Source organism: Ceratosolen solmsi, unplaced genomic scaffold (assembly GCF_000503995.2).
Source record: "Ceratosolen solmsi marchali unplaced genomic scaffold, CerSol_1.0 scaffold10, whole genome shotgun sequence".
Lineage (NCBI taxonomy): Eukaryota > Metazoa > Arthropoda > Insecta > Hymenoptera > Agaonidae > Ceratosolen > Ceratosolen solmsi.
This window is the reverse complement of record NW_011948412.1, coordinates 5,469,633-5,488,834: the sequence shown is the minus strand read 5'-3', so window position 1 is coordinate 5,488,834 and position 19,202 is coordinate 5,469,633. Positions and strand designations below refer to the sequence as shown.

The 19,202-nt window shown below is 28.3% G+C and overlaps 1 protein-coding gene across 6 annotated transcripts in view; it reads left to right on the top strand.

The window, feature by feature from the left end:
- The window catches only part of LOC105368208 (hyperpolarization activated cyclic nucleotide gated potassium channel Ih), an 89,328-nt gene extending 70,502 nt beyond the window's left edge, over window positions 1-18,826 (top strand). For 2 of the 6 annotated variants that reach the window (XM_011507201.1, XM_011507184.1), the window contains 8 exons: window positions 2,219-2,326; window positions 9,699-9,848; window positions 11,234-11,452; window positions 12,053-12,199; window positions 12,522-12,639; window positions 13,207-13,483; window positions 16,128-16,263; window positions 18,404-18,826. In XM_011507201.1, the coding sequence (XP_011505503.1) occupies window positions 2,219-2,326; window positions 9,699-9,848; window positions 11,234-11,452; window positions 12,053-12,199; window positions 12,522-12,639; window positions 13,207-13,483; window positions 16,128-16,263; window positions 18,404-18,550 (1,302 nt within the window). In that variant the 3' untranslated portion in view covers window positions 18,551-18,826. Of the gene's footprint in view, window positions 1-2,218; window positions 2,327-9,698; window positions 9,849-11,233; window positions 11,453-12,052; window positions 12,200-12,521; window positions 12,640-13,206; window positions 13,496-16,127; window positions 16,264-18,403 lie in introns of all 6 variants that reach the window. The other 4 variants (XM_011507193.1, XM_011507177.1, XM_011507218.1 and 1 more) reach the window with 3 other exon arrangements.
- Window positions 18,827-19,202: the final 376 nt, after the last annotated feature.

Genomic DNA, 19,202 nt, shown 5'->3' with positions numbered 1-19,202 from the left:
GCTTTTTGTCATTTTTGTAAATTTAAAATAGATGAAATTCACAATCTGCACATTTCATATTTATTTATTATATCTTCACATATATATAGATCCTTATAAATTATTTCATATGCAAATTTGTTTTCAATTGCTTCTTTATTCTTTTATTATACTTATAATTTATTTAAGATTGTAGAACCGTAATATATTCTGAAATATTCTGTTTTATTAACACGCCATATAACTAAATATTAAATAATAAGATTTATATTCATAACTAACTTTTGTTTTATTGCTAAGACTATTTTTAATTCGAATGGTAATATATTTATTCTAATCTACAATCAGCGATGATATTAGAAAAATTGAGCTCATCCTTATCAGGCTACTAGGCCAAATTTGGAAAGTTAGTTGTAATCTTTTCGTAATAGTGTTTACCTTAAATAAAACTGACTTATTATTGTTTAATTCAAAATTTATAATTTCAACCCCGTGCATATTAATGAGATTATACCGACAATTAAATATTATGCAATATGGAACTGTCAAATTAATCATAAAAATCATAAAAATTATATTTTGCCAGAAAAAAAATAGATGTAAAAGAAAATCATTTTATTGACAAATATTCTTTGCACGTTCGATTAATTAGTTTTGATATTCTAATAATTTCATTACCTTTAAATTATATTTCAGTATGCTACATCAATCGTTTTTTATCAATAAGTACTGATATTTATGTTTTTTATCTGCATTAATTTAATTTTTAATTTTTTTTATGTTTATATAATAATGATGGTTATATAAATGGTTATTGTGTGCACTTGCAGCATAGCCAAAGTGAAATACGTAAACATCAATACGTACGAATGCATTTAAATAAAAAATTTTATGTGAAAATAAAATTTTATTCGTTTTTAAAGAAATTCTTAAAAGAATTTTACGTTATTTTAGATTAAAAATCAACAAGTACTTTATCATTTGATAGTTACATAAATTATGTGTATTGTAATAATATTAGAAATGAGAAAACATTATAAAATTTTAAAATAATTGTACTTTTCATGAATTCATCAAATAATATTTGGGGTATTCAATAATTAAATTGAATGTAGATATTAGAAAATCATTGCAAAAATATATGAAAATATTTTTTCATCACATTATAGTTAGTAAAAGAAAATATTAAAATTATAAAAATAAACGTTCAATGTACATTTATAATACGTTAATTACATTTCATAATTTGAATGTGCAAACTATAAAATTACAAGTATATTATTATTTGCATACGTAAAAATAAGATTACAACAAGCACAAATTATATAGTTGTCTAATAAAATATGCTATTCCATAATCTCGTTTCATTGACATATTATATTATGTTTATCGATATTTATATTAAGAGGATAATACGTAGTTACGATAAGAAAGTTTTTTATTTTGTTTCATTTTGTCACTGGTCAACTTGTACGGCTCATTTGATTGACAATACATTTATTATATTGAGAATGTTTTCAAATTGAAAATGTCAACAAGTTCTAAATCATATAATTGAAGTATTAATGCTGTCGATCATTACTTATATTTTGCAATTGCCCTCGTTATAAAATTTAACTATAAGGTCAATCATGAAAATAAATATCGGTGCTATTATACATGTGATTTTGCCAAAATATTTTTTTTTCGTCTCACACCGGTTTTATACACACCAAAGAGACATGAATAAAAAATTGTAGCCAACGCAAGCGCAAGTATGAATAATAAATGAATAACTTACTAAGTAAAGAGTGACACTAATGAAATTATAAGCCAAAAATAACGCTTTATTTATAAAAACAATTTATAAATTGAAAAAGAAAAATGCGAAGGGCCAGCCTTGTGTAACTTCATATTTCGCATTTGCACTTCTTGATGCTCTTACTTTCTTCGGACCTTCTTTTTTTTTTCAGCTATAGCATACTAACGAACTAAAGAATGAACTGACGAATTTCCTTTCTAATTTTTCTTTTCCTCTACTTATAAATGATATATAACACTCTTATTTTTTTTTTTTTTTTTTTTTTTTTAAATACCCCCTTCTTAAAAAAAAAAAAAAAAAAAAAAAAAAAAAAAAAAAAAAAAAAAAAAAAAAGAAAAACTTGCAAAAGAGAGTTTTTTTAAAATCAAAATTTTCTGTAACCCTTCTCCCCTCTTCTTTACTATGTCTTGCTATGTCCCGGCTTTCTTTTGTTTCTAGATATTGCAGAACCTACAAAAAAAACGCACTGAGCGGAGAGGGCGCCTAAGCTCTGACAATATGAATAAAAAGAAGTCTGGTTTCAGCAAAAGCGACCTTATTTTTAAGGTAACCCACCCTTAAAACGAAAACGCGATCAACGCTCTTAATCCACGCACTCCCGCCGATCGTCGCCTCGTTTTCCAATTAAATGTAAAAAGACAATTCCTTCGCGGCTTCTCGTTTTATTCCCAAACCCAACGATTCTTCGATAACCCGATAGAGGCTCTCTAGAATGGAAGAACTGCCATCAACTTCATCAATATCATCGTAGCGCGTCAACTTAATTAGGCACGCAGAAGGAATGGAATCAAGTGGATATCAAGGCCGCTCATAGCGTCTTTTGTGAACGTACTTTATCGATTATAATTATCATTATATTCGCGATTTCGTCACTGCAAAATATCTCATACATAGACTCAGGAATTGCACAGCTCCGTAATTTCGTTCGGGTACGTAGTAGAAAAGCAGGTCATACGAATAGCGATAGATTTTATAGTATATTAGGGTGAATTCATGGACAATTACGATATCTTGAATAGGGAGAGCCTCCATCGCGTTTCGAAGCATTAACGTGTCGCGGCTGTAATGTGGAAAGCAGTGGAGGGAGGAGCAGCTGCACGCTGATTGGCTCGTTGGTTTTTTTTTCTTTCTTTTTTTCTTTTTTTTTTGTTTTATATTAAAAACATTTGCTTTAATTATTTTTTTTTATAAATAATTAATTTTATATTATAATTTATGTGTAATATAAATTAATATAATTTATATGTAATATAAATTAATATAATTTATATGTAATATAAATTAATATAATAAAAATTAATATATATATATATATATAATAAAATAAAAATATACGCGCGCGCGCGTGTGTGTATATGTGTATATGTGTGTGTGTGTGTGTGTGCGTGCGTGCGTGCGTGCGTGCGTGCGCGCGCGTATGCATATGTAACTGCAGCATATAAGCTACGCTTATAAACATTGTTTACGTAGTAAGTTCCATGCCATTGGCAATTGGCAGTCGTCTAGCGATTAAAAGAGTTTACTTATTCTAATGAGAAGTGGCAAGAACAACTATTCCATAAGTTTTTTTTTTTTATATAAAATAACGTAAAGTTTCTAATTGCGAACAACTTTTATCATATATATTTTATACCGTCATCATCATGTAGTTTTATAAAAATAAATTGGAGTAAATCTTTAGTTTACGTGAAATTTCATGTATATTTATGTAGTATGATATCATTGAAAAAATAAAATTAAAATATATATTTAAATTATTATAAATTACACTAATAAGAAGATGCGATATTAATATTATTATTTGCAATAATCATTAACTAATATCCTTCCTTGTAAAGAATACTTGATTTACAGTGATCACTTAATTTAAATTATTTATATCATCTCTCAAAATTAATACAAATCATACTTCAGCCTAGTATTAACAATATTTATAAGTATTTTATGTATAATGTTATATAATAAATATATATAATAATTTTATATAATAAAAATATATAATAATGTTATATAATAATTTTATATAATAAATATATATAATAAATATATATACCTTTTGATATGTAATATTATAAAATCAATTTTGAACAAATATTAGATGTTCATGATCGCATTTTTAAATTCGCATTAAAGAAATTATAAGATTTATATGATTTTTCATATTTATTAAACATTAAATACTTATGTTTTAGAAACCCATGTGTCATCATTTTTGAGATTTTTTAAAATTTAATAATTAAATTTTTGTAAATTAAAACATACCGCATTTTATAAATTTACCCCATTTTTAATACCTTAAAATTGATCGGATAGAATTATAAATCATATTTAACTAAAAATACAATTATATGATTGTTAATCATTCATTTAAAATGGTTTATTTTTAGATACATTGAATGTATTAGAAGATTAAGTTTTTGATTGATATTATATATTAAACTTAATTTAACAAACATTGTAATTTATTATCATTTGAGCATAGAAAATAAGCAAAGCTGAAAATTATCTTTTGAAAATGAAGTTTTCAATGTTAAATACATTGAAAAATTAACTGCACCAAAACAATGAATGAAAACAATGAGTTTCAGAGATTTTAAATAAAACTAAATTTGCCTTATTAATAAATGCAAAGCAATTTATAAGCGTTTTTTATAGCTCTTTAATCGCTAGACTGAGTCCGTATGTCATATATCGTCAAATAGATGAGAAAACGTTAAATAGAAGTTATAAAATTATAAATCTAATTATAAAATCTAAAACAATTCAAGTATCCAAACAAAAGAGAGTTTATCTTATAAAATTTATATAATTTTAGCATTTTTTTTTATAAATACGTATATAGCTTAAGATAAAGTTTTCCGAAATAAATATAAATTTTTGGTTCTATTCATATAATCATCTATTATAAATTTTGCACATATAAAAAAAAATCCTTAATAAATTTGTTTCTACTTAAAAAAAAAAAAAATATAAAAAAAAATAGAATATCGGTAAAATCGCCTATATAATTGTTTTACGTGCATATTATTGTAAGAAATGATTAATTAATGAAGAAATTTTAAATCCACGAAGGTAAAAGTAATAAATTACTTAATAATTTGTTATATTCACAAAAATATTTTTAATGATTTCACTAAGAAAATATCTAATTCAATACAATTATTTATTTATTTTTAATATAATTTTCGCATAAATCATCCTTGATCAAAATAATTATTTTTCTACAAACTTAAGTTGTTGTATTCCATAAAAAACTTTGTCTTTCGCTTTTTCCTTTGTTTTCTTGTTATTTCATTGCTTATCAAATGATCTAACTTCTATTAAACAAATATTTCCGAATTCATGAGCGTATTGCGCACGTAATTAAGCGTCCCCTTTTTATCGCTTTGTAATCGCGTAAGATGCACTTTCACAAACAAAACCGTACACCAATACCAAGATAATAAAAGAATGTCCGAGCCGTATACCGACATAGCCTGAGCGTGTATTGCTTCCTTCTCCTGTTTTAAAAGTTTAAGAAACGTATTTCGAGATCAGAGGACAAGTATTACTAACTACGTGTGATAACTCAATGTGCATATGTATAAATTATTTGTTAATGGTAATGGTAAATAATGCCGATTTCACAGTACGCATAGGATATTAGAAACAGCATTTAAGCTAGGTTTTTCTCTCTGTCGGCTAATTTTAATTTTAATTGGAATAAATAATATGCACCCGAAGAATCAGTTGGTAGCAAAATAGCAATTACGTGTCACGCGAAAGGAAGTAAAAAGGCCACCGCTGCATTTCCGGTTTGTTCATTAGCCACACAGATACATTTATATCATACGTACGTTAAAATAATGGTATATCAAGGAGTGCACGATGCTTGTTTAATTAAATATTAATATACATGTTAAGAGTGGCAATGGTATGCTATATAACTAGCTCGATTTAGCTAAATAAATTAACTAGCTTTTTTTCTTTTTTTTTATAAATGTGTGTCTATAAAGATAATGCTTAATCATACTTCTGCAATTTTTATGTATTGCTTTGAATATTCGGCTTATTGCTGCTTAAATAAGTGTTAACTTTCACTCATAACAAAAAGAAGAATATTTTTAGTATTAATCCTCCTGCTTTATTGCTCTAAACTTCTCGCTTTAATGCTTTCGTATTTATTGTATTGTTGATCTTGTTTGCAAGAAACTGCGACCTGCCGTTGTTTTTTCCATTGGTCCATTCTTTCTATGTGTTATTATTGTATATGCGTACATGTATATATATATATATACATATATATATATATATATATAAAATAGCATATACATGCTTATGCATATATAACATATAAAATAATATATATGAACGCACACACGTCTACACGCTCATACGCACGTACGCGCGTATACGTGTGTGTGTGTCTGTGCGTATATATATATATATATATATATATATATATATATATATATATACATATATATAGAGGAAGAAAAAAAGAGGAAGAGAGAGGAAGAGAGAGAGAGAGAGAGAGAGAGAGAGAGAGAGGGGGAGTGTGTGTGTGTGTGTGTGTGTGTGTGTGTGTGAGAGGTCATGCAGTATGTAATGTTGTGTTACAGATAAGCACAACTACGTATTGCATCTTTTTTTATTTCATATATTTATCGTTTGTCTTTTTGTTGGACAGTTATCTTCGTCGCATCAATATATTTGTTCTTCCTCGTTGCCTATTTTACTAAACACTACTTTCGATATTAAATTTAATTGTAATATCTCTAATATCATTTTTCGTTCTCCAATTGAATGCTATCGATGAATGCCGTTGGCGGTTCTTTTTCATCCTTATTATATTTTTTTTTCATTTCATTCATATAACGGTCTCCAAATTAGAGAGAGTATCATCGTTTAAGAGCTATATATTTAGAAAGTCGTCATCCCATTACATGCATTTTAATATTCACGCATGAGTCCAGCAATTGATTTTCGTACAAAGTCACTGTGAAAAATAATCATTCAGAGAATTACATTAATAAGAAGATTAATACAAGATTATCCTTTGATTATTTCATATTAATAAAAAGTGTATGTTGTCAGTCAATTATATTCTTACAATTATAGAATTTTTGAAAGGATTACTTGTAGATAATTTGTATTCGAGATCATTACGGTATCTATATAATGAAATTAATATGTTAATAATAAGTGAAAGCCACATTTTATCATACATTTTGCGTTAATAAAGAATATAATTTTACAATTACTTTACAAGATATGTCACCTACGTTTATGCTTTTTCGATTTTAGTTACTTTGTATGAACTATTTGACAATTGATAAGAGTTTGAAGGCTTTGCAAACTAGCTATAATAAATTTATTGAATTGTTTGAAATTGTTTGAAATAATAAGAAATTCTAATAAATAAATTGTTATTAATGTATTTCAATTCCAAAAACTTATCAACTTTCTTGTTTCTCTTTGCTGTTTGACTTCATTATTATGTACAGTTGATTAGTCAAATAATCAATAATCTCTTAGTTTATTTGTAAATCCTAGACACGAGGTAATGTATTATTATATTATTTGTAAGTCATATAGTTTTCTCAAGATCGTGCATTTGACTGTTTTAGTGCTTTCCTTTAACTATAATGAAAATAATAGGGAAAATAATTATCAGTGATTAAACGGATTATCACAATTCATAATTGCGAGTAGCAAATTACCATTTAGCGAGCATCATTATTTCCTCTATTCACGAATACTACGATAATTGTGAGTGATAGACCTGCTTATATTAAATACCCTATGAGCATAATTACGATCATATTTACACTTATATTTTTGGATTATATGCAGTTTGAGTTGACTACGTTATAATTAAATTATCGTTTATGAGGTCTTTTATTTAACAAAAATGAAATCATATAGATTATGGTGTAATATGTTTTCGCAAATCCTGTCGGTAAATATTGGAAATAAGAATTTGAAAACTTTAAATTACCTTTTGTTCGATTATGAAAATTATTTAAATAAGTAAAAGAAATTTCTGTATCATAATAGTTGTATTAATAAAACATTATATCTATTTAAATGATTTTCTTATTTTAATAATGTTTCATTACTTCTTATTAAATTGTGCAACGTAACTTATATCTTTTTAAATATCTAATAAATTTATTTTAAATTTCCTCTAGTATTTCAATTAAAATATTCATAGATCGTAGGGATAAATCGGGATTAAAGATTAAAATTTCGGTAATAGATGCATGTAAAGCTGATTATAAATACAATAACCAAAGCTTTAAATTAAAATAAAATAGATCGTAGCTCAAGCAGGTTTGTCCCTCTAATAAAGACAGAATAACTGCTACGGGAATCATGCTGGACAGATGACTAAATGTTATTATCTGTCCCACGTGAATACGGATATATATATATATATATATATATATATATGTGTGTGTGTGTGTGTGTGTGTGTATACCTTAATATTAAATGTAGTTTTATATCATAAGTATTAGCAGAGATTTGCAAGATTATGTAGAGCACATGTCTGCAATAAAATAACGCATAGTTGTCATAAACAGCAAAAGTGAAATCTTTTGGTATCATAAAATTGTTGCACGAAGGGAAGAACTCCGAGATTGGAAATTATTTTTTATAAATTCGACTTCATTTCTATGTAAGAATAAATGATTGGTCGAGATGATTTCAAATGAATATTATCATTACTAATTATTTTGCAAATAAAATTATTTGTTGCTATTTAATTTTTTTTTTTTTTTTATGAAGCATTGTAGCAACGTTGTATTTAATCGTTGGTTTTTATTTATATCTTTTGTTTCTAACACTACATATTTTATCCTTGCCTTCCTTATTTTATTAAGTTTTGCCTATTTGTAAATAATTTTTTCTGTTTTTTTTTCTTTTTATTTGTTTGTATAAATCATCACATACGTATTTTTCTGGTGTGGCATGTTTTCAATAACCGGACTCTTCAATACATTAGAAAAAGGTTGCTGTGACATCGGCACGTATAAAACTGTGTACAAGACAATGGTTCTGTCGAGAGCATCGTTAACGAGATGGAATGCATGAATGAAATATTGTTTAAATAATATTTTATGTACTTTAATAGAATAAACAAATGATTCGATCAATGTAGTTTCAACGATGCTCTCGTAACGTTAAACTTTCATTTTTAACGCCTTTTCTTTTTCTTTTTTTTTTCATCATGTTCTGTACTTTTATTAGACATTATTAATAATTTGTTTTGAATTTTATTTGCTTTATTTATTTATTTATTTACTTCCTTATGGACCTTGCACTTTTACTTATGATTTATTTGAAATTAGCAAATAACTAAATATGCTAAAGACTATTTTTTAACTCGATACCATCACAGTGCAACGAAGGCAAAGCGTAGTTGAGGAGTGTCATTTAAGGCATGTGTGTGTATATACATATATATATATATATATATATATGTATATATATATATATATATATATATGTGTACGCACACGTGTGTGTTGTGTTTGTGCGTGCGCGAGCGAGCGAGTGAATGCGCGTGCGTTTGTGCGTGTGTATGTTTGTATGTGTGTTTTTAATTTTTTGTTTATATACGTGCAGTACACAATTTGCTTATTTGCTGTACACTACGCAACGGCGCTTTCGGTTGCCTTTTAAACGACTGGTTGTGTGTCAGAAGCAAACGAGCGTATTAAATGAATGAGACAAAAGATAGTCAAGGTTTGAGGGATATGGTGTAATTATAGTTTTTTCTTCTATCTTTTTTCGACTCATTTTTCTTATTTATTTTCTTATTTCTCTGCAAGGTAAAAGCGGGAAGAATTGTGTTCTTCTTGATGGGTGGGACTCAAGGGTTGTCTGCGGTTTATTGAAAATATACTAAAACCGATGACATTGTTGTTGGCAGTTCCTGAACATGGCGTCGGTGTTTATGCGGATCTTTAACCTTATCTGCATGATGCTCCTTATCGGACACTGGAGCGGCTGCCTGCAATTCCTCGTGCCCATGCTTCAAGGCTTCCCAAGCAATTCGTGGGTCGCAATTAATGAGTTACAAGTAAGTTAATTGATTTTTTAAGCTTCGCGTATGTGAACTTTACGCGATTGAAAAACAATAAATTGAATTTATATATGAAATAAAATATTGGGACACGACTTGTTACTAACTAAGTGATTTCGATTCAATCGCCGTGCATGTTTTTGTATATTGCTGTGTTCCCTGTAAATTATTTCAAATTATTTAAAAGTAAATACAAACAATATTTGACTTTATTATTTGGATAAGATTGGTTATAAAATACAAATTTATTAAATTTTTACATTTTATAATTAAAAAAAATTATTATAGAATAGATTTTTAATGGGATAGTGCGAATCTTTTTACTTCATTATAACTGTCGACAATTACGTTGAAATATTAAAAAATCCTTCGAACGCCTATGTATGCAGTACTAAAATTATTTAGAATTTTCAATCCAAGACATTAATACGCATCATTCGATTTAATTTAACAAACTGGCATTATAAGACATATATATATATATATATATATATATATATATATTTCTTATTTGTAAATAAAATATATAAAAAAAAGTGCCTGATAATGCTGGTTTGTTAAATTAAATCGAATGATGCGTATTAATGTCTTGGATTAAACTTTCTAAATATATTTGAAATAAATCTTTTCAAAATCATGCTATATAAGCTCATATCCATAGTGTAAAATAAATTTTCATTTGTATCATCTATATGAATCTGCAAATATCGATATAAATTTGATGCAATCATAATATGACTTTTAAATTACTGTCTACTAATTTAATACCAATGCATACGTAGTTTTTTATGTAAAGAATATAGAAAATCAATTAAACAAGAGTAAATATTTTTTTATTGAAAAATAGTTAATGATATAGTTTTACAGTATTTCTTTTGTAGTATAGTAGTCTTGTACCATTATAGTGCGGTATTCTGCTTTTAAAATTTGGGCCCAATGTGAGAGCGGAAATTAAAAGACATTATTACCGAGTTACCGGAAACCGAGTTCTGCATAATACCAAGGTCACAAAAAATACGAATATGGCGGGTATAAGTCTATTATAAAATTATACTCTTTGCTCGTTCGACAATGCTCTTTAGTTAACAATTTTATACTGGCCTTTGAAAATTATTAAGTGGAGCTTTGTTAATAATGAAGTGCAATTACGTAATCTGTACAATAGTCCAAGAAATATTTAGTTAACATTATGAATAATGCAAATCCTTGGACACTTGAATTCGTGAATAAGTCAAAGTTCACTATTCAGAGACAATTTTTCTTTCAATATATCTCTGTTTGAATTCGTAGAAAAGCTTGCAGGAGCTTCCGTAATATAAGTACTTAACGGATTCGAATACAACAGAAATATGTAATATTTTCATAACTAAACCACACTTCAGGACTCATTTTGGCTGGAACAATATTCGTGGGCCCTGTTCAAGGCCATGTCACACATGCTGTGCATAGGGTACGGGAGATTTCCACCGCAATCATTAACCGACATGTGGCTGACTATGCTGAGTATGATCAGCGGGGCTACGTGTTACGCCCTTTTCCTCGGTCACGCGACGAATCTCATACAGTCTCTTGATTCCTCGAGAAGACAATATCGCGAGAAGGTGAGCATTCCATTTTATCTCCTCCGTAAATAAGGTAGCCATTTTGTATAAAATATTTTTAAACGGCAGAGCGATTATTTATGGGTTGGTGAATTGATCAATCGATACACAATATGACGCTTATTTCAAAATAGTTATTTGCCGTCATATCTTTCCCCTCCTATTCCTTACGAAAAGATCGATATATTGCCATTTTAATGCTATTTACGTTAATATAATATACATCTCTATATTAGTCTACGATAATAAGGTATCGCAAGTAAAAAAAAAAAATATATTGTAGCAATATAACGAACGAATCGCAGTAATTTATTTTTATGGAAAATGATAGGCATAGGAGAAGCCTTAGCCTCATCTGTAATAAGAATGATTTATAAATACTTATTATCTTTATTATCTTGATCGTGTATTTAAAGCACTTTAAATGGTGCATTTGCAAATATGTATGCATAAAATATTATTAATAAATAAGTCCCGTTTATAAGGAAATGGGTTAATATGTTTAAAATTTGTCATTCGTACTTCCGATCCCAATGGTGGCTTTAATGAGAGCTGGATTTAATGAGAGTTGGATTAATTGATAACATTAATCTGGATTAGGTGAAACAAGTAGAAGAATACATGGCCTATCGTAAACTACCGAGGGAAATGCGACAAAGGATAACGGAGTATTTTGAACACCGTTATCAAGGAAAGTTCTTCGACGAGGAGCTCATTCTCGGCGAACTTTCCGAAAAATTAAGAGAGGTAATGATGAAACTATTTATTATTATTAACTCCTCTTATATTCAGTTTATATTTTACCATTTATTAAACAAAACATGCGACACATTAACAGTCGTATTATTTATAATTAAAATCTGTCCTGTGCTCATAGCGTAGTTAAGCAAATTTCAATCCCTCGAGGATTTGTACTTTGATTCTTATACTCATTTTTTCCAAATATAATCAGTGGCCAACCGCATCTATCATCATTTTACATGATATCACGCAACGTATTCTGGATTATTTTTATATTAAATTAAAGGATTACTCGACGAATGCTAATGAGATTTTTACTCTCCTTTAGGACGTAATAAATTACAACTGCAGATCGCTAGTTGCATCAGTGCCGTTCTTTGCGAACGCGGATTCAAACTTTGTCTCGGATGTCGTTACGAAACTCAGATATGAAGTCTTCCAACCAGGTAAAATCGAACCCAATTCCATTATGCAATTATTATATCAATGTATGATGATAAATAATTTGTTAACGGTCCTCTATATTGACACGATAGTGTGGTGAAATTATAAATTAATTATGAAATAATGTTAAAGCATTTGTTAAATTCATAAATATTTTTATAATTAAGGGAACAATAATGCATAATCCATGGTCGTTATTTATAATAGATTCAAACATTATTTATAAAATAAGATAATACGTTATATTTCATGTATAAAATTGTTCGAGCAATAATCCATTGTTGTGTTCAAATTCGCGATTTTAATTCCAATAAAGTGCAATATTATCATAATACCGTTCTGTAATTTTCTAAACGATAATAAGCGAATAATATGAAAAAAAAAACATGAAGTTTGAAAGACGCGCGTGAGATTTGTCAGAAGCAAGCGCATTTAATAACCTCCCAATGTACGAAAGGACATTAGGCTTGTATAACGCGGACACACACGCGCGCGCGCAATATAATGAGCCCCAGGGAAATGACACGGCGGTTGCTAAAACGCACGGGCGGCACTGGTGATGGCTGCAGGTGACATTATAATAAAGGAGGGCACGATCGGCTCGAAGATGTACTTCATCCAGGAGGGCATCGTCGACATCGTGATGGCTAACGGCGAGGTAGCGACATCACTCTCTGATGGCTCGTACTTTGGCGAGATTTGCCTGCTGACGAACGCGAGGCGAGTCGCGTCGGTCCGGGCCGAGACCTACTGCAATCTCTTCAGCCTCTCGGTGGATCACTTCAACGCGGTGCTCGACCAGTACCCGTTGATGCGCCGCACGATGGAGAGCGTCGCCGCCGAGAGGTATAAGCTTTGGTTAGGTTTGTTCTATCGAGTTGGTGTGCTATTTATCTATGTCGATCGCTGCCCTTACTCTCTTCCACCCCATTATTATTATACTATACATACAATATACGTACATACATATGCGTGTATATATATACACACATACATATGTGTGTATATATATATATATATATATATATATATATATATATATATATATATATATATATATATACGCACCTACATAGTCGAACATTATTATCGGCCAGTTGACTCGCAGCTCTTGTCGATCATGTTTTTCGTTTTATACACTTTTATCAAGTCATCGCTAATCATTTACGCTGCCTATTATCGACAACTCTGGAGCTTACGATTCTTATATCAACGAGACATAATAAAAATTTAACGGTAATTTACGTGACTGCCAATGATGTTTACATTCTGGATGATTATCGTCTGGGCATTCTGTTTTATCGACATTCACTACTTTCCCTCATTCGAGTACATCATTTCCCGTTGTACATTGTTTTGTAATCGAGATACCATTTCTTATTATTTTTTGTACAAAAACTATGGTATTAATTTACAAATCAAGTAACCATCAACTGTACATATCCGTAATTTAATATTTTTCCAAGCATACCGAGCTAGGACTAATGAAACTTCTAATAATTAACTTGGCACTACTTCTCTTAAACTTTGTATAACAATTGATTATTATTACAAGGAAAAAAAAACGCAAGTGACTGCTGTATTTTTGTGTAAAATGAAATTGTATAAGTAAGATATTATTAATACATTTATTAATATAAATGCAATGAGTACCTTACTTACTGATTCTAGAATCCAGATTAAATATAAATTTCAAATCATAATCTCTATTTTATAGTTTTTGTACAATAATATCATTTATAATAAATATATATAAAATAAATCTTAATTATTACATATAGCTTGTTTATAATATTCTGCATCGATTAAAGGGAATGCTCAATGATAATTCACGAAAGTGGAAAACGTTATATTAATATAATCGAAACAATAGTTACAAAATTTTAGATCCTTTTGTAAATTTTGAAATCTCAATACCTTTTATCGGATAAACTTAAAGAGTTATTATGTCGGTACTTAATACCAATACAGTTACTTTAGAATTTATTATTTAAATTAGTAATTAATTTTCATTTTATACTATTCCTTACTTATTTCGACTAATGAGAAAAACAAACAAATACGTATATTTAAATTGAATAATCAAATTTTGCAATTTAATGGAAAGTGATTTTAAAACATATTAAGGGTTGAATGCAATATGCAAAGATCGGCAGGTTTGCAGAAAGGTTGTCGCATTATTCATACGTTGAGCAAAATGGTGGAAAAATCAATAAGTAATGAATTAAATCATATATATATATATATATATATATATATATATATATATATGTATGTATGTATTTAGATATGTATTTATATGTGTATAAATATACTGGCATTTAAAAATTTACTTAAAGGAAAAATATCCACCTTTTCTGCTTGAGCGTTTTGCTCGCTATTTGCTAAAACAGTGTTGTCGCTATTTTGCTAAATAATTCTGTGTGTTGCTATATCAATTAACACGATAACTTTTCATGCAAACAAATCACACTCGAATCAGAACATCTACGTTTTAATTTATCAACTATTCCGTCATTAATCGAAACCTTTAGCAGCCTAGTGTAACCTGATTTTTTATCGCACCTCAGCAGTAAAAAATTTAAATATTTTTCTCCCATTACACACAATTAAGTATTTTGATTAAAAACTTGATTCTTGTGTTTTTGAAAAATAAATGAAAGTAAGATAATTTTTTTCTCTTTTTTTTTTCTTTCTTAATTAAAATTAATTAACTTCGTAAATCAATTTTAAAGACATAATTGTTATAGAATATTCGTAATAGACTAAACGTCTACGGATTATAATGGTTCGAGCAAGCAGGAAATAAAATATATTTATTACAGGTTAAAAATCGTATCTATAAAATGTAATTTATTTATTAATACCTTTTAGTTTTTACTATATTTGGTAAGTATAATTAATTGTATTGTAGATTTTACTAGTAAGATTTGTTAAACGTAAGCACACTGCTAATAAATTTGAGAATATTATTGTTACTTCTCAGGAGCATTTAACATGCTCTTAAATTATTTTCTAAATTGCAATTAATATTAATAGTCTTCGTTTTAATACGGATGTCACTAATAATTTCGTTAAATAAACGTAATTATTAATTATGCAAAATGGGCATTATTATTTTTCAATTTCATTTCATTTATACGTATAAATGGTACATTAAATGTTACTTGCACAATCGTGGGTATGGTTGCAAATTACGCAGATTTTAAACGAAATAACAATTTTAATGGTACTGATATAAAAGCAAAGCACCGACTTCTAACAAATGTATTATATTCAATGCACACTCGAACTCTCCTAAATAGTCAAATAGTCTAGGATGTCCAATTATATCGAATATGGCTCAGAATAAGCGCGCAACACATACGAAAGAAGGAAGAGGAAAATCAAGTTAATTCAGCTGCTCAATGTTTCACGGTCAAGCCTGATTAATCGATGGTTACGTTCCATGCAACATTCCCTACGCTTAACGACATCTTGCATATTACAGGCTGAACAAGATCGGTAAGAATCCGAACTTGGTAGCGCACCGTGAGGAGGATCTTGGCAGCGAGTCCAAGACGATAAACGCCGTCGTGAACGCCCTGGCGGAGCAAGCGGCGCACGCCAGCGCCAGTGAGGAATCGGTAACTATGAAAAATGCGAAGGAAGAATAGATATTTATTATTGCAGATTTTATTTTCGGTGGCCGAAGCCTTGGCATTTCGAGAATTTGCAATTCTAGCGTTCGTGAAACTATTAAGCCTCTCCAATCAATGCAGGCTACAATTTTATTAACAAAATCCAATGAAAATTACCCAATTAAATTATAACAAATTTCTTATTCCTTATTCAAACTTATCGACAAAAGATCTTATATTAACTAAAGTTCAAACAATACTTCAGCAATGAAATTAATATTGGATTTTATAATCTTTTAACCTACTCGGTTTATTAAACCTAATGTATTAAAATATCATTATGTATATATATATATATATATATATATATATATATATATATTAAATTATTCAACTTTTTCTCAAATGAATAATGAAAATTGTAATTATAGATATTTCCAGAAAATCTTATATTCTAATGAATATTGTTATTATATTAGAAATATTTAAATATTCGAACGTATGAGAGGATTGAAAACTTTTTATGCAATTGTTATTACGCGTGATAAAGGTACTACTATTTTATTCAATTTAATCATTAGATTAGAAATACATGAGACAATATAAAAAATATATATCATAGCACGAAGAAAAATATATGTTGCAATTTATTATTATTATTTTTTTTTTTTTTTTTCATAAAATTATAACGAAATAAATTACAAAACAAATTTAACAAATTTATATAATAACAATAATAATAATAATAAAATACTTTAAAACATTATATACATACATATATATATATATATATATATATATATATATATAGAGAGAGAGAGAGAGAGAGAGTACATATAAACAAACCAAATGGTTAACGCCTGTACATTCGATTTCATGTTATTCCTCTAAATTAGAATTAAATGAAATCTTTTTTTTCTGAGTCAAATAAATTTTCAGCTTCAAGAAATCCCCTTTAAATAGTTGCACTACAAAAACTGATCAGAAGTTGGCCTATTTTTTGGTCAATTTGTTGCTTTTTAGTTTGTAGAGAAAAACTATAATTGACTAAAAAAAAAAGTGCACTGGTAATGGGTTCAAAACCGTTTTTATTGTTAACTTTACTATTGTTTAATCCTAAAATAACTTTAATTTTTAAACATTTAATTTATAATATATATCAAATATATATATATAAGTTGCATATATAAATAACTAACAAATACTACTGTAGTCGAGGTGTTGTTATTAATCATAAGAAACATATTATGTCATCGAAATAGAAAATAATGTAAGTAATTGAAATGTAAGGAGGTAATATGAAACTTTTATTTATAATTTAGTTTCAATATTGCATTATCATAGAAAAAATTATATAAAAATAATGAAAGATTAAAATATTAATGTTAAATATGCATTAATTGTATGATAGAATATAAATATTTCATAATGTAGAATATTGAATACAAATATATTAAATGTATATTTGTATTGTCTTATTTGTAATTCGTGAAACTAAATCTAAAAATATGAGATGAATCTGGATCGGTAAGATGATATAATATATATTTCAATATTTATTCAATTCGAAATATTTTAATTTCTGTAGTTTAAATGAATATCTCCGGATAACAACAATATTGTATTTTCAATATAATTTAGATGAAAATCGAATTACTTATTCAATATAAAAATATATATTTGTCAATTTTTTATTACAATCATTTTACTTTAAATTATTGCAATTTCAGTATTTTAATTCACTATTTCTTCGTGAAACTTTTTATTATTTGAAATTAATATTATAATATAATAAATTATACATGGAGCAAATAATTACAAATATTTGACTTATATTACAAAATGTATAAATATATCTAAGAAATTAAAATTATAAGTATGTAAATTAAATTTCAATTATTTTACCGCTTACCCTTTAAGAAATGATAAAACCGTGGAAAAATTATATAATAATTATTAACTTTTCAACGTATGTTCGAATTACTTTAAAAAATTAGCCTTAAAAAAAAATATATTCAGCGGCGATGAATATTGAAAAAACAGAAATGTTGAAAAAACGTTTATGCCTCAAAAGGCAGGAAAATACAAATAATTATTCCAGTGTTTAATATATAAACTTTATGGAAAATATCTCAAACATTTGCAGGTCCACAGCATGGAATTAAGATCGCTACCGGCTTGTTTATTACCCAGGCCGAAGTCCGAGAACAACTTTGCTAGTCAGGAGCTGACACGCGAAGGTCGTCGAATATTCCACAAAAGCGATACCTTCCACAAGGACTCGTATCAATGACGACACTCCTACTACTAGCCCACGCAGCGGTACTAAAGTTAGCCCTTAGCAGCTACGTCATTCATGGGACCCCTTATTCGTTTTTTTACATGCTTACGAGTGAGCACACCACAAACATAGAACCAGTTACGTTCGCGCGCGATCACATTTACGCATAATATGAGAAGGATAACATCAAATATGTACAGAAAGAGTCTTCGGAGGAACGTAAGGAAATTATTATATCGATGCTGTGAATAATTTTCCTTCGTAACACGCAATAAGTATAATTATGGTGATAAAAAAATAATGGATTTACGCATATGCATTTATATGTTGATATATGTAATATAAAAAAAAAAACTTGCATATGCTTACGTATGTGGACATTTATATGTGTATATGCGCGCACACAAACACACACACACACACACACACACACACAAACACACACAAACACACAAACACACGCACGCACACGCACACGCACGCGCACGTACACACGTACACACGCGCGCACGTACACACACGCGCACACACACATACAAACTACATTCGCTCGCATATACACAGAAACAAAATATATTTACGCAGCTCTTTAAAAGGACGAAAGAATGATTGGAGAGATATTGGAGAAAAAAATGCTGAATGCGTGCATTTTAAATACTCGCAG